The 17544-nt window shown below is 40.1% G+C and overlaps 1 protein-coding gene across 3 annotated transcripts in view; it reads right to left on the reverse strand.

Annotated features, from left to right (window-relative positions):
• The window catches only part of SCG5 (secretogranin V), a 54610-nt gene that overhangs the window by 4660 nt on the left and 32406 nt on the right, over positions 1-17544 (reverse strand). For 2 of the 3 annotated variants that reach the window (XM_058541163.1, XM_058541165.1), the window contains exons 3-4: positions 9984-10133; positions 5725-5837 (exon numbers count right to left, since the gene is read on the reverse strand). In XM_058541163.1, the coding sequence (XP_058397146.1) occupies positions 5725-5837; positions 9984-10133 (263 nt within the window). The remainder of the gene's footprint in view (positions 1-5724; positions 5838-9983; positions 10134-17544) is intronic. The other variant, XM_058541164.1, reaches the window with a different exon arrangement.

A 17544-nucleotide genomic window follows, 5' to 3' on the forward strand; every position in this document is an offset into this window, starting at 1 on the left:
ATTGTATCTCATTTTACTTTGGTATCTAACTCCCTTTTTATGAGCTGTACAAATAAACTGTTCTGTAGAGTCGTGTCTGATGATTAATAACAATCCTCTATGTAAATAAACGAGACATTCTGACTTCTGCAATCTTTCCTCCTGAGGCTTCACTCAGTGCCCCCAGTCAAGACAATCGGAAAACCATTTGGTCTATAACATTTTTAATAGAGTGAACCTTTTAAAAACTGCCAAAAACTTCTTGGCAGAAGGAAAGTTATGTTGGGGGAAAAATCGGGCTCTGTTACCACAGTTTGTATAAGTGTTTCCACATATTGCTGTATTTCAAACACATAGTGGACTTAAATGAGCTCTAGAATATCAGACACATGCTCAACAGATCTCCCTTCTATTAGGATTATAGAAGACAGCACACTTAACCTGAAGGCAGGACAGGAGAAGGGGAAGGGGGGTGGTTACTTGTGTTGGTCTTTTTTATTTGGTTTTTTAATCAGAAGGAGTTGATTCATCTTATTCTAAATAAAATACCCTGACACTGATTTTAAAAAAAAAAATGGAGATGACACAGTTCTGGTAAGGAACAAGTTTATGCAACACATATTCTTGGAGCTGTCTGGGGATAAAGATTTTTTTTTTTAATGGTAGATTTGGAAATGAAAATGACAAATGCCAAGAATGAGCTTCGTAATTTTCATGTTCATTAAAGTCTACCCCACCCGCAGTCTACAATGCATACCTCTTGCCCAACCTCAACTATGCAGGGAGGCTGTGCCAGGGAGTGAAGGAGCCTCCACTGCCAAAAGGCCAGTACTGGCAGCAGCCTCTGTCTTCTGCTTACGTGGGGAAATGGTCAGTTCATATTGGAAGGGAAAAAGGTGGACGTGCAGATCATTCCCTGGAAGAATGAGGATATTGCTGTGAGGCTCATTCCTGTTGTCTATGGTTGCCTTTCTGTGGATGTAACAACTCCTGACGCACAGAGAATGTTCTGGGAGTTTGTGCCAGAGCTGGGGAAGGGGGTTGGGGGTAGGGGACCAGGACAGAGGCTTCTTCATAAGCATCATCGAGTTCAGCTGCCTGAGTGGGAGGGAGTGCACAGGGGCCTGAGAGCTGGCACCAATGAGTACAACAGCCAATCAGCCATGGCAGAGGTCCACTGTGCCACCAGCAGGGTAAAGGCAGCATCATTGTAGTTAATCTCCCTTAGAAGGTAGTGGAGCAGATTATACCCCTAAAAGCTTTCACTCAAAAAGAAATGCAAGAGTCTGGCAAGTCTTACTCTCAAAGATGGTCCCTGTGTTTCCCTAAGAGCTAGGGTTAGGCTTAGCAGGATGATGCTTTCCTAACCCTGCATGAAAGTATCTGTGGCATTCTCCATTAGCTCTGCTTTGTATGGATTTAAGGCAAGGATTGGCAGCCACAGTGTGGGTAAAAGAAGTGTGCAAAATGGGCAAGAATAAACTAGCCCCCTCTCCCGACACCCATTCCTTGTAGATGGGGTGGGGAGGGGAGAGCAGTGAGCCTGTTTTCCATGTGAGTAGCAGGTTCGAGTTCATAAAAAGGGCTTTCCATTGTGCCATCAAGATTTTGGACAACTGCCCAGATCTTGGTTTCAAATTCCATTCTTAAATGGAACCAGGGAGGCTTCTTGGAGAAATGTCTGATTCCTGGGCCAGGGCAGAGAAAGCACAAGGATGAAGGAAGTTGAAATATCTAATTGGGCCGGAAAGCAAGGAAGTGCTCAAAAAATGATAGAACACATCAAAAGGAAAAAAAATCCAGCCTGCAGAGACTCCCACTGGCTAAATCTAGGACAGTTTCAACACCAAAATAAATAATAAGAGGAATCAATGAATCCATACTGATGATAAGTAAACAGATGTAAAAATCAATCAATAAATAAATGGGGGAGCAGAGGAAACTCTTGCTTAGACTACAATGTCAACCAATAAATGCAGAAAGAGTAACAGAGTTAAAAAATCACCATAGTTGATTCTGGTGAGTATCATCAATGGATACTAAAACTGTTGGTTGAAAGTTTAATGGGGACAGAATATTTATACAGTCTTGCAGTATCTCCTTCCAGAGTAATTATTAATTTTAAAGGGAAGGAGGGGGGGTGGCTGACCTCTACAGTAGACAGCCTTTGGGTACAACCACCAAAGCTGTGGGCACACATATTGTCTGAAAGGCAACCAGTCCCAGATAGCGCTTTAGAGGACCACCGTACAGGACATATTATGAGCGAAGAGCCGTGAAGAGGTAAGGAATTTATCCGGTTTTTAAAGAACTCCTGGATTCAGATGGTCTGGTTCAAATCCCAGCTCTGCGGATCATCAGCTCTGTGGGGTTGGGCAGGCTATTCAAACTCCCTAAGTCTGTATTTTCTCATCCGTAAAATGAGAGCGATAGGGATGGGCAGAATGAACGAAAGAATTCATGTAAAGTATTTACCACAGTGTCTGACACAGAGTATGCGCTGAATAAATAGTACTATTTACTATCGTATTATAAAATATAATTACTATGTATTATTATTCATCTTTGTATTCCCATCACCTAACACAGGGCCTGGAAGGCATATAATGTGCATTTAATAAATGTGTCTTGATGCATTGACAAAGAGAGAGAAATGCAGGAAACAAGACAGACGTTGATATTTATAATATATGAACCATTGCTAAAGACCCAGCCAAGCTCTAGCTAATGTCAAAAACAGGGAAATATTATAACAAATAAGGAAGCAGGGTCTTGTGTGCAGTTCTCTTCTGAAAGATAATTACTTTGTTAACTTAAAGGGTAGTTGAGCTTAAGATAAGCTTGAGACCACCATTCTGTATAAACACTGAGGAAGGCTTGTGGACTCCATCTCAGAAAAGCAAGACACACTCAATTCACACTTCCATGTGAAGATCAAGCAAATCATGTTTTACTGCTAGGTGGTAACGAGAAAATAAATGAAGGAAACTTAAGTTTAAACAAACACATAATTACAGATGATAAAAGGTGTGTAAACATTTTTCTTGGTCATTGATCTGTAATAGCTCTAACTTCCAGGCTTTAGCTCTAATGTAGACAAAGAATGGGAATGACCAGAGAAAACAAATCAGTATTTAGAGAAGGAAGCAAAGAGAACGAGGGATGGTGTTTGATCTCTTACTGGAGTGCTGGGAGCGAGTGGAACTTGGTGAGAGAATTCTGCAAAGGTTTTCAGCAAGAGACAAGGAAAGTTGGCAAGAAAGAAGTTTCCATCTCTCCCACTTCCTCATTTGGGCTCTCAGCCCTCACACAGACTTTTCTCATTCTCCTTCTTGCTTTCTTTTGCTCATTTCCAGCCTACCAGTTATTCAGGGCACCTTCTCAGCTTACACTTCACTGCTGCCCTTTTTAGTGCCTTCAACTTCCTCGATGGCTTTTGCACAATCGGCTGTAGGAGTCCTCAGTCCTGGATCTTCCTCTACCTTTATCTTCCACCTTTCCCAGTAATTGCACCTGATGCTCATGGTATAGCTAGAACATAAAGCTGAACAATGCTAAATTGGGATCATTTTATTTTTATTCAGTTCATCTCAACTCCAAGACAAGAAGCTCATTGAAGACCATAGCATGTCTTGATGACTGTTGTATATCCAGCACCTAGCACAGCACTTGGAACGAAGCAGGCTCAACATCTATTTGTTCTTTCTCGAACTTGGCCCTTGCTTCCGTTTGGCAGTAATTTTGCCCAGTGCTCCTCTGTGATCTGCTACTCTTACCCTTCCTCTCTCTGCTCCCTTCTTTCCTTCCTGTCTCCCTCTGGTCTTCCTTCCTATCTTTTTAAAATTCCCTCAGAGGAAAAGTTCATACCGTCCATTTCAGATGAATCTGACATATCTCTTCTTTCCTCCTCATGTTATATTTATGCCATATATCAATTTTAGGCAGTTTCCCAGCCCCCTTTGAAATGTTTTGGATTCTCATCATGTTGATGAGATTCACTTGAAATCACTATATTCCTAGCCTTCATAACTGGAATTACTTCCTATATTTTTTTCCTGCCTTTAGTTTCTTCTCTCTCCATTTCATCCTTCCATATGCCACCAGAATAACTTCTTTAATAGAAGACTTTCATGATTTCAGTCTCCTATTCAAGAACCTACAAATATTTGCCTATGTAATTCAACTTGTTTAAACTCTACTAGTAGGCTTTAAAATGGCTCCACAAATCAATTCTCCCTAACAGAACTGCTGATGAAAAAGAGGAGAAATGGAATAATGCATATTGGAGGAAGCAAAATTAACTCAGAGGCTGTTTTTGCTTTGTGGTTTTAAGACGGGAAACATGTGCATGTTGAAGGTAGAGAGAATCCCCTCAGTGCAATATTAAAGAAAGATAATGGAAAAATGAAAGTAGTCATTAATGGGGAGGGACAACTCTCTCTAAAACAATGTAAAAGGAAGTCTTGAGATTACAATATTCCCAGTAAAGTAAGAAGCAAGGTCAGCTGCCAGTAAGGGATCGATGGCTTTAAAGGGGCTTAGGCAGCTGGGAATATCTGCTCATTCGCTCATTCATTCACTCATTACACAGATGTATTGACCACCTATTGATACATGAATTAATACTTCTCAGTATTTTTCTACTTTTATCCCATGGCTTCAGCATTTGATTACATAGACCCAACCACAGGAACATAGACATACCCCCATTTAACTGTGATCTTGTTTGACTCATTGTTCCAGCCTGTTGAGATCTTCTTGAATCCCAACTCTGTCATTCAGTGCTATCCCTTCCAACTTTGCATCATCCTTTGAGAATCTGATAAGCACATGTTCTATATTTTTTATTACAAACATTTATAAAACTGTGGAGTGGGGTGGCGCTAAGACATGCAGGATACCATGTGAAATCTCTCTCCCTATTGACATGGACTCTTTAATAAGCTCCCTTTTGGTGATGTTCTCTTGCTTAGGCTGTATCTCTCCACCTCTTTCAATAGGAGATCATGAAAGATCTCATCAAACACTTTGCTGATGTCCAAATGCACCATGCTCACTTCATTTCCCTCATCAAGCCAGCAAGTAGATGAATAATGCTGGCAAGTAGAAGAATACAATTAGATTGACAAAACTTGTCTTGAGCAAACCTATGCCAAATGGTTATGATTTCTCTTTCCAAGAGCTTATAAGCAATTTCCTTAACCAACAGTTATAGATCCTTGCCTGGTATTGACAGCAAGTTCACTGCTATACATTTGGGAATTTTTCTTCTCTTTCCATAAGGAAGAATTACATATGTCTGTTTCTAAGCTTCAGGCATCATTTTTCCTTGGTTCTGCAGAGATCATCTCCCTCAGTCTAGAGAGAAAATTTGCAAATTTTCTCGGTATCATTCTTTTTCAGAAAAATCATCTACTTCCTATAAGAGCTGCATATAACACTGGTGAGACTTTAGGATGTGTTATGAAACAGGCTCTGGAGTAGACCAGAGTAGAAGCCTCTGGAGACTATAGCTGACGAGATCAGTTCAGGTCGTTGACTCTTCGGATGGGTTGGTATATTGCATCCTAGACGTAGGAGTGAGGTTTGGAATGTAATTACTTAAAGTCCCCTCAACCAGAGATTTCTGAAAAATCAGCCTTTAAACAATTTTTCTTCTCTCTCCCCACCCATATTGCTCATCTCTGCCATCAGTACCTTAAGAGTACCAGAGTGTAATCTATGAGTAATTAAGATTGGACTTACCCACTTTCCCAAGCCTGGATAGTCGTGTTCTGGATCAAAAAGGTGCTGGTGCAACTGGAATTCTCGACTGAATTCTGCTGTGTCAGGGGTGTTTTCTAGACATCCATCATCTACTGCAAACAGCAAGAGGTTTTTGAGGAATGGTCAAGGCATTTATCGTTATTCTAAGAGTTAATTTATTAAAAACAACTAGACCATTAAAAACAACTAGAGCAAGGTCAGAATCTATTCACATCAGTCACTCTAAGTCACTTTCCCTCTGGGATTTGCTCATCCCAAACTCTCACTCCTTCTCCAACCTGTGACAGAAACTGGTTGGCTGCTCACCAAACCCACTTCCCTTTCCCCCTCAGCACACAGCTAATTTCCCAGTCTCACTTTGCAATCAGGCGGAGTCATACGCCTGAGTTGGGGCCAATGGAATGTGGGCAGAAGTGATGCATTCCACTTCTAGGCCTGTCCATAAAAACCTCCTCTATGATCCCCTCTCCCTCTCCCACCCCACCCAGTTCTGTTGTTCTGCTTGCTACATGTTGCCGACCAGGGCAACTGTGGATGTCAGGTGTAAAGATGAAAGATGGCAGTATGGGATGCGGAACTATCTACCCCCACCACACCCTCACCCACCTCTGGCAGGACTTTACACGAGTGAGAAACAAACCCCTATTGTGTTAAGGCATTATAATTTTTTTATCTGTTAAAAGCAATTATTTCCTTAACTAATATACTTCTATTCCGCATGACTCGCTCTGTTTTCTCTGGGTGAGCTCTTTAGAAACAGTTTTAACTTCTTGATAAAAATACGTTATACAAGAACAATAACAATCACTAGAGTACTGAATGCTATGTGTTATTGTGGTAATGGGGTAAGCTTGGAGTCAGGCCAGAGCTCAGGGTTCAAATCCTAGCCCATGAGTAACAGGTGGGTTTAGTTCCTTGGAAAAGTTAATTTAGTCTCTCTAAGTCCATTTATCTGTGAGCTGGGAATAATCTAATCTTTACCTTCCAGGATAGCTGTGAGGAAAAGAGATGACCATGTATACAGCCTCTGGCACATAATAGATCTGCTCTATGTTTTAGTTGTCTTCCCACCATCTCTCTTTAAATGACAGTTTATATATGACTGCTCTTTGAAATAAAGCATGTCTTCCATTCAAACCCAGGAAAGGTTATCCCTCTCAGCTGTTGCTTTTACCTACACACTACCATTACTGGACACAATGCTCTGAAAATGAGTCATTTTTTCCTGTCTTTAGATAGGACTTTAAAAGTCCAAAAGGGAGGCGGGGAGGGATTCTGAATTTTGTACAGGGCTGGGGGAGGAAAGAGAGTCCCTTTTCAAAGGGATAATGAGGCATCAAAGTCAATGCTAGAAGGAGTCTAATCATCAAGGGGATGATTCTAAGGAATCATCCAGGTAGGCTAGTCTCTCGAGACTGCTCTGAAGACTTCCAGCAGCTTTAAGCATTCAGCCCCTCTGCTCTTAGCAGCGTGCAGCTCTTGTGGAAGTCATTAGCATTCTGAATGAAGCCCTAATGTGGCTCTCCACTTTTCACTGAACTATTTATCTAACTACTTCATCTATGGCAATTACCATGTAGGAAAGGGATGGCAACTCAAGAGAGTTCAGGCAGCCTGTGTATGGCAGCTTTACAATCTTCTCCTAATTGTTCTCAAGTACCTCTGAGTGGGCCCAGACTGAGATGGAGAGATAAAGCCTTGCTCTGGGAACTGAAGGTATCTCAGGGCCTGAAAACAGTGCCCTGGAATTCACATCCTCTCCCTGAGGATGGACTCTGAGTTCTGTTGCTCTACCCAGGGTGAGTGGGCCATGATTCAGAGGACAGCATGGTGCAGGAGGGGAAGGCAAGGTTTCATTCTCGGATTGCTCAACTGTGTGGTATCATGATAGTGAGGCAGATAGCAAACAATTTCTTACAAATAATGGCTATATTTAGCTAGTGATTTCCTTTTTAGAATGCAAATTATGGTAGAGCAAAGAATGAGAAATACTTTTGCTTAGAGGAAAGACAGCAAAGGAAATGGCAGACAATCTGTGACAAGAAGGCGTCTGGGAGTTGTAATTTTATCCAACTCTATCAGTTTATTGCTCTCATCTCAGAGCTCCTAAGTACACAAAAGGAGTGCTTGATTACATAGATCCATATTTTTCTCTGTTCAGGACAACCTAGAACTACATTTTATGTTGTTTTTTTTTTTTTCTGAGGAAGACTGGCTCTGAGCTAACATCTATTGCCAATCCTCTTCTTTTTGCTGAGGAAGATTGTCGCTGAGCTAACATCTGTGCCCATCCTTTTCCATTTTGTATGTGGGACGCCACCACAGCATGGCTTGACAAGTGGTTGTGTTGGTCCATGCCTGGGATCTGAACCTGCGAACCTTGGGCCACCGAAGCGGAGCACGCGAACTTAACCACTACGCCACCGGGCCGGCCCCTACATTGTATGTTTTTTAAAGCACTATATCTTCATTTTACAGATGAAGAAACTGAGGCCCGGGGAAATAAACTGACATACTGTAGTTAAGACTAGAAGTCAGATCTCTTGGCTCAAACTCTGGCACTCTTTCCATTCACCCACGCATTTGTTCTCAAACTTTAGTAGCATCAGAAGCATATGGAAGGCAGGTTAGAATGCAGATTTCTGGGTCCTACCCCCAGAGTTTCTGATTTAACAGGTCTGGGGTAGGGCCTGAAAATTGGCATTTCCAACAAGTTTCCAGGTAATGCTGATGCTGCTGGTCCTAGAACCACACTTTAAGAAATACTCTACTCTATTATAGCTAATCAATGTAACCAAATCCCCATGGAGACTGTTGCTCTTCAAACTCTGAACTGGTCTTTCTTCCTACCCACCCCAAACCCTACAAGCAAGTAAAATGTGGCTGAAGTGGTTGGCTCTGAGCTGTGAATCAGGTTTTCCTGCAGTCCTAGGCCAGCATCCCCACATTGGCTTGGCCACATCCAACTACTATGGCTGTTCCCTCCCAGGATGGAGGGTCTGTGCCTCATGGAAAACAGAGACCTCATCCTAAAGGAAAGGAGGAATATCTTTCAGAGAAAGCCTCCTTCAGAGAGAGCCTGCATTGTGTTTAAGAAAAGCTGAGGGGCCAATACTGTCTCAATTTTCAGAGCAAGGCAATATGTCATGGGGGTTGAGCACACAGTCCCTAATCAGGTAGACCTGCATCTGAGGTTGGCTCAGCTACTTATTACAGAGATAACCTTGGGCTTACTCTCTAAGCATCAGTTTCCATAAAGTAGGGATAATAAGCACTAACTTTTATTATTATTAGGCTTGAGTAAAAAGACTACTTTGGTGCTAGAAGTTAGCCCAAGCCCAATGTGAGAGCTGCATTATTTGTTAGTGGCAAAGCTAATTACAATCAGAATGCCGTTTAATGAGCCCTTACTCTATGCTAGGTGCTGTGCCAAGGGCTTCACATGGATAATTTCATTTAATTCCCAAAGCAACCCCATTTTGCAAACGAGGAAACTGAAGTGCAAAGCAGTTAATTAACTTGTTCAAGGTCACATATCTGAACGTTGGTTTTGAATTCAGGTAGCCTGAGTCTAGAGCCACTGCTCTTAACCACCAAGGTCAGCTGCTCAAAGCCTGACCTAAGGGTAGCCCACTCACCATTCATTCTCTCTGGCATTAGGGGTGGGAGAGTGGAAGAGCTACAGGAGTAGCAACGAATGTTTCAACCTTCTTCCTTAGCCAACTTCTTCCCTTACTGGACCCCCTTCTCTCTCACGCCACCTTCTGGCCCCGGAAGAAATATTTCAGGATAGACACTAACTTGATGAGATCTGGTTCAAATGTTGATTGTCAAGAGAAGTAAGGAAAACAGAAGGCCATGGACAATCCACAAACTAAATAGTAAGTTCCAAAGACATTAAAAATGGGCAGCAATTGTATCACAGAAGAGGCAAAAAAAGAAAATCTTTCTCCCTTTTCATTAAAAGAGTAGCAAGTGCAGAAAAGAGGATCGAATCCCAAAGAGGGAGAGAGACAGAAAGTCAAGCCTCAGCAAGGGAGGCCTATGTGGGTGCATCGGAACACCAGAACTCACCAAGGGTTCTTGAATAAACTTCTCTTTCCAATCTACTTACAAATACATAGGGTCTCATCATACTGGAAATACTGTTTCTCAGAATATTTGTAGCCAATATTAGGATTTTTAATTTCTTCGCAAAGCCCCTGGCTCCCACGGGAACCCAAGGGCATGTCCATTACCTGTTTTTCCAACGGGACAGGGATTTGGAGGGTCTGGGTAGCCCTGATCTTCACTGAAGTCCTTTGGAATGTTGTCACCAGTCAATTCTGCCACGATGTTTGGGATGTTGCCAAAAGGACCCAAGTGCTGCAGACCTTCATGCGCGCCACCTGCCAGGGAAGCAGAAGTCGTTCGTTTCAGTCCATTTCAACTATTTATTTATTTAAACAAAAATATTTATCCAGGCATGCCATACAGGCATAGCACTGTGCTCTATGCTGCAGGAAAGAAAAAGAAATCAACCAATTCCTGCCCTCTAGGGGTTTAAAAATTTAGTTGTGGAAACAGACACATACTGCACATCTATCATTTCCACATAAGGCACACTATATACGTGCTATAATAGACACGTTAACATGGCATATGGGAGCATAGTAAAGGGAGAGTGTCCTTTGGCTGACAGGATGGAGAGGGCTTCTTGGACGAGCTGGAACTTGAGTGGCACCGACACAGACAGTAGGGCTTTGGAAGCTGGCCATGGAGCTTGGGGGTGAGGGGAGGGAAGGGGAAGGGGTGAGAAGGAAGGCAATTGGTATCCAGGTATGAGAACAGGCAGAATGACAATACATAACCCAAAAAAGGTAGATAAAGAAAAAAGTCACTATCCTCCTTCCATTCTAGATCAGCCACTTAAAATTTGGTATATTTACTTCAATCTTTGATCTTCTGCATGTCTTTTTACATACAAGTGTTTATTCATTTTTCACTTAATATTAAACACAAGCATCTTTCCATGTGGCTGCATGGTCTCTATTCCCATAAATATAAATGGCTATGCAGATCTCTACCCAGAGGCTCTACTGCAACATATTAATCATTCCCTTGCTGTAGGACATTTGATGTTTCCCAGTTTACTCTTCGGCATTTAATTATTTCCACATTTTGGATTAATTTTCCTCAGGATAGATTCCCAGAAGTCAAATTACTGGGTCAAAGGCTATAAAAATTTTTATGGTTCTTTATATTATATTGCAAAACTGTTTTCCAAAAAGGAGGTACTGATTTATAAAATATCATCAACAAAATATGAGAATACCATTTTACAACATCCTTACCAGCATTGGGTTTCATAAAAATAAATGTTTATGTTTTCCTTGCTAATTTAAAAGGCTTTTAGAAAAATTACTGTTTTATTTTGAATGTCTGATTACCAGGTCAGCCAAATATTTTTCCAAGTGTTTATTTACTAGTTCTAATTTCTTTTTTGTGAGTTGTCTGTTTATGCTCTTAGAATTTTATCAATCAAATCTTATCAATTTATACGCACATTTTACATAATGAAGATACCAGGCCTTTGGCTGTCGCATTTCCTGCACACAATTTCCCAGGTTGTCTTACTATGAATTCTGGATAATTATTATAATATTTTGCTAACATAATTTTTTAATATTTATGTAGTCAATTTGTTGCTATTATTCTTCTTTGTGATTTCATCTCATCCTTCTAAACTTACAAAATTGTTGCCCCTTCAGGAGTACTACCAACATTTAGGCATTTCTTTTTATTTTTCTATTTTTAAAATTAACGTTTTAATCCATATGCTACGTGTTTTAGTGAATGTAAAATAGTTACCCAATTATCCCATCGGCATTTCTTAAGTAATTCTGTCCTTCTCCACTTACTTCATTCCTCCAACAAATATTTAAGTGCCCTTTACATCCCCAAACCCGCTCTGAGTACCAACACACAGCAGTGAATAAGAACAACTTACATTGTGTAACTTGCTTTACTTGCATATCCAAATGCATGTCAATTTCTGGACTTGTTCTTTTCTTGCAGCGTTACTATCCTGTAAAGTCCAGGAATCCTACTTTTCTAGCACTACAGCAGATCATTTCTTAGAATGAATTCCTATTTATTAACTTTATTGGGACACAAAGGCCCCATATTCCCAGCCGCCTTAATGCAGGATTGCCCTGTACACAGACCTATGCACGAAAGGCCAAACCCAAATCAAAAGGTCCCTTGGTATGCATGAAAATAGAACTAAAATCAGGCTACAATGACTTCACACTTCCACCTCCACGAGAGAGACGGTCTTGCCATAGGTCATATTGTTCAAGTGCAGCTGGAGGAGGCTCCCTTCTCCCCTGGATGAGCACTGCCAAGGTGTGCCTTCTGACACTGGGGTTTTATTGCTTTTTGGGTAGAACCAGCTCCCCTTTGCTTAGACACATTTTTTTCCTTTGGAAATACTAATATATTCATTAGGTTCATGGCTAGATCTTAGTGTCCTGAGAATCATATTGTCTCTTTGAAGGGACTTTGCATCAGTCTTAATTCATGTTTGATTAAAGTTTATCTTTAAAAGGATAATCTTATCCCCATTAATTTCAAATTCCTCTAGCCCTCAAATACAGACACCACCAAGTGGCTGAGTTGTTTATTTATCTTTATATTATATTTCATTGTTTTGTGATGAGAGCAAGGAGCCTGCAAAATTTCTGCATTAAAAAAAGTATTGTTTTGGTAAATTTTCCACGTGAATATTTAAAATAAATGTATTTATTTTTTAATAAATATTTAAATAATAATATTTATAATATTATAATATAATAAATAATATTTATTATATTATATTAATATATATTATATTATTATTATAAATTTATAATATTATAATATAATAAATAATATTTAAAATAAAAATGTATTTTTATATAACCCATAAACATCTAAATATAGCCAAATATTCAATATTCTTGATTATATTCTTTCATGTCCTTATTCATATTTTATCTGTTTCATCTATCATAATCCGATGGCTATATGTTATAATCTATTACTACCAATGAGTGACTATCAATCTCTTTTATTTCTTACTGTTTTTGCTTTAGCATTTTGAGGCTAGGCTAGTTGGCATATCCAAGACTATAAATTCTTCATTTTCATTGTGTCGTTAATTGGCTGTTCAGTAAAAAATTAATTGAGAAATCATACTTTGATTCCTATTTCTTCTTTTACATTGCCACTCCCATTCTGTTGTGTGTGTTTGGTAAATCTTCAACCATCCTTTTATTTTTAACCTGTCTGTATCTTTCTGATGGTTTGTCCAATTCATACTACGCCTTCAGAGACATTCTGAAGATTCATATTTATTATCCCACATTAACCCAAGACCTGCAAAAGGTGAACAGACAGATCAGAACACTCGGTATTGATATATTGGAAGCTTTGTGCAATCTTGGCACTACGGCCCCCACTGTGCTTTCTCTAGGGCACGCTTTCTGGTGTGTCAATATACGTCTCAGCTTTTGAAAGCACCCTAGCCCTAAGTGCCAGGAATTATCCAACTTGGCTTCAGGGAGACTGCACGTCTTAATGCTCCATTAGTAATCAATGAAGGAAGCAAACACAGTTTCCTTTATGGAAGGCCTGCCAAGGCTCTGTTTACCTCCGTGCACCAGCGCCGTTAACATGAAGGCAGCACTTGTTAGGAAGCAACAGATGTTTAGCACCAGGCAGATACGTTATAACACTGGCTCTTTTATTTTTTATGTACATATTTAAATTTATTATAAATTCTACTGATAGAAAAGATACGTAGCACATAATTTTCAAGCACATAATATTAAAATATTCAGCACTCTTTGTTGTAAATTCCATATAGCCCATTGATTCTCACAGGATACTTTCATTGATTTCTGCTTAACTCTTCAGTCCGTGGCCAACCTATGGTTATCATTGATGATAATGTGGTTTCATCACAAACCTTGGTTGGTATTTTCATTTATCTTAACGATGAAAATGAAACAATGAAGATACATGCTAGAATTTACATGCTTGACAATCATGCAAGTGACTTGTTGAATTGGGAAATAGTTTTTGAATACCAGAGGAATATTTCCTCAGATTTTTTGGTGCTATTTACAGTGTCATAGCTATAGACATGAATACTTTTAAGTTAAACCTTCATTATGTATAATCTGCATTTTCTCCATCATTTCCTTAAGTCTGGATAATCAACAAAACAGTAAATCAAACCCTGATTTGTAGCATTAGCTGATTTCCATGGCTGACTTCAAGTTTCCAATGTGACCTCACTGAACAGGGGATTGGAAATGGATGCTCAGTAGCACACCACTATATAGAATTTCCAACATACAGATATAACAGGCGTAAATAACCTCCAGAGCACAGATAATAGTAAAATGTAGTAATTAGGAAGTGATGAGTTTTAAGTATTGATTGCTTTCATTTTTAATACATTATTTAATTGTAAATTACTATAATTTAATTTTTATTAACGACTGTGTTGAAGAACCCTCTCAGAAAATCCCCGAAAATTTAAAAGTTGGCTTTCACAAGCGGTACAGCTGGTTCCAGCACACCACAGCACACAAGGCTGTTGTTGGGTGAACATTCCTTCCCCTAACACTGGCTCTTTTAAAACTACATTGAATGACATCAAATCAAGAAACACTCACTGGGGTAGGAACTGTGGGAGGTACGTGGAAATAAAAATGCTATCTTTGCTCTTGGAAGCTTGAATTTTATAGACAAGAAAAGTAACCACATATGGAAGATAATCTGAAAATGATATAGTTGAGTATGCAACCAAATGCTAGTTATCTGGTTCATTATAACGTTCAGATTATGCTGATCTATTTTTTCTGAAGCCAAGTCAACCAAAACGTTCTGATGCTTAGGATGCTATTTGGTCCATTTGTCCCAGTCCCAAGCAAACACATATTTTTAAATCATTAATTATTCAGTCAGTTTAAAAAATATGTATTGAGCACATACTACATATCAAGACCTGGACTAAATGCAAGAGCGTCAAAGACGAACCAGATAAATGTGGGCTCTGCTCTCATAGAGTTTGCTGTTTATAGGGGATACACAAAGAAACACACTTAAAATGCAGAGTTGTGATGCACTGGTGATGTAACTGGGATACAATGAGATGTCACAGGTGTATTTGTTGTTAGTACCGTCGAGTTGATTCTGACTCCTTATGACCCTGTGTACAGGTGACCCTGTGCACAGCAAAGTGGAACCCTGCTTGGTCCTTTGTGCCATCTTCTCACCTTCCGGCACTATATCAGACAATGATCTGCTGCTATTCATAGGGTTTTCATGGCCAATTATTTCAGAAGTAGGTGGCCAGGTCCTTCTTCCTAGTCTGTCTAGTCTGGAAGCTCCGCTGAAACCTGTCCACACCCTGCTAGTATTTGAAATATCCGTGGCATAGATTTCAGCATCAAGCAACACACAGCTGCCACAGTATGACCACCGACAGATAGGTGGTGTGGTTCCTTGACCGGGAAATGGACCCAGGCCATGGCGGTGAGAGCACCAGATCTTAACCACTAGACCACCAGGGCTGGCTTCACAGGTGTATAGAGGAGAAATATTTAACCCAGATCTAGGACATGGAGGACTTCCTGCAGGAAGCAACCTACCAATGATTATGTTAGGTGCTGTAGAAGATGTAAATGTGAAAGAAACGGTTTCTGCTCTCTAGTTGGTTCTCCATTCTAGCTGATTATTCAAGACTAACACAATAAAGCAGTGGTATGTGATAAGATATAATACATTATGGTATAGACTATAAATGATGTAGAAATTCAGGAAACAGGGAACCTGCCAGGGAAGCTTCCATGGAAGAGGTGACACTTGAGCTGAATCATTAAAGACAGGATCCATCCTTACACATGGCAAAGGAAAAACCCCAAGTGAGGGCACAGAGGTGGGTGTGAGCATGGGATGTTTGAGCATCAGGGATGAGCACTGTTGGGGAAGGTAGGAGCTGGATCAGAGGGGAGAAGGCCAACGCCCAACAGAACTATGAATCAATAGAGTAATAAGTAGCAACCAAAGCTTTCTGGGAGGGAAAGCAATGTAATAATTGGACGTGATGTAGCACATTAATTTAGCAACAGTTTAAAACCCTTGTTCAAACATAGGGGTGCATATCAGAATCACTTGTGGAGTTTCAAAAAAAATTCCAATGCCCCCTACCCCAGATCCACTGTATCCAAGCGTCTTCTGAAGAGCACTGTACAAAGGTAGAGTGGAGGGAAGTGAAGAAGGTCTACTATAAGGCTATTGCTGAAACTTAGGGGAGAAGCAAAAAGGATTGGGGTTAGGGTGGCCACAATATAAGTAGAAATAAGAGAGATTTCAAACAGCGCGCAAGGGAGAGATGAGTCAAGAGCCATGAGGTTTCCAAAATCTAGAGGCCCCCTGATTTGGGAAAATATCATTGGTAAAGATAGGATCTTTCACTACAGCTTTAAAATTATTTTAGGCAATTAATTCATTCTATCCTGTGATGATGCTTTATTTATCTGTTTCCATTACAGCCGTAGCACTCCACAAATGTCTCTAGAATAAATAGAAAAGATTTAATTCTTTCCAAATAAGTTTTAAGCCCAGTTTTGTTGATATAAACTTTGCTTTATATAATAAGATTGGTACCACGCAGTTATTTTTTTCAAATCATTGGTAGGTTTTCTTTGCATTGTTACGGCAATAAAGTGCCAGTCAGTTGTTATTAATGTTCAGAGGCAACGGAGGGCAGGGAGTGAGGAAGAAGGGGAAGGGGACCTGGGTTGGTCTGATCCAGGCCAGGGCCCTTAAATCTCCTTGGCCAGTGCTGGAACCCTCCACAAAAATCTGCCAAGGCTCTTTTCTGCATTTTGGAGAATTTCTCCAACAGCTTTCAGCGTTTCCATTCCCTGTTTTGTGCCCGGATTCTCCCTCTTCTGCATGTCTAAGGTGGCAATTCAGATGGGCAGTTGATCGTGCTGGTTTCAGTTGGCTATCTGGTCAACCTCAGCTCTGTGCTTTGCCATGCATAGATTTGTCTACTTTCAACGTGGCAACTCCCAGCAAGAGCAAGACTCCTGAGGACCACCAGCCAGGGTCTAGCACCTCTAATACTTGCTTCTCCAGAAAAGGATACTAATTTTTCTGGTTAATTAAAAATTCCTTTTGGTTTCAAATCCATTTTCCTGCCTTAGTGATTTTGAAGATCAGTTGCCAGTATCTAGTAAATGAAAATATGAAAATTGAATGCCTACTGACTCCCCAAATTTTACCTGGCTCCAAACAGTCATGAGTTTTTTGTTGTATTGGTTGGGGTTTTAGTTGTTTAGCTGTAGAGTAAATGAGTAAATCTCTGGTATCACACCTTACCTTCATGTCATTCGATTCCCCCAAATGTAGTGCATAAAAAACAAGATCTGAGTGAACTGAGGTTTCCAATTATAGTGACATCTCACTTATCTTTTTACTTGAGAATGTGGTTTTCCATATAGTATCCAGATCACTGAAGCATCCTCTTTAACATCAATATTCACTTATTTAACCATTTTAAAGGACAAATGTTACTATGAATTTTAGGTAAATACTTTAAACAGTAGCTTTGGAATATGGCTTTATCTCTTATTGATAATCTGGGACTATTATTGGGACTATCAATGACTATACAGTATTGTAACAGTGTGTCTTCAGGGTATTAGAGTGTGTGCAGTGATTAACTATACTCCACGGGCCCAGGTGCTATGGCTTTTA

Source organism: Diceros bicornis, chromosome 5 (assembly GCF_020826845.1).
Source record: "Diceros bicornis minor isolate mBicDic1 chromosome 5, mDicBic1.mat.cur, whole genome shotgun sequence".
Classification (NCBI taxonomy): domain Eukaryota; kingdom Metazoa; phylum Chordata; class Mammalia; order Perissodactyla; family Rhinocerotidae; genus Diceros; species Diceros bicornis.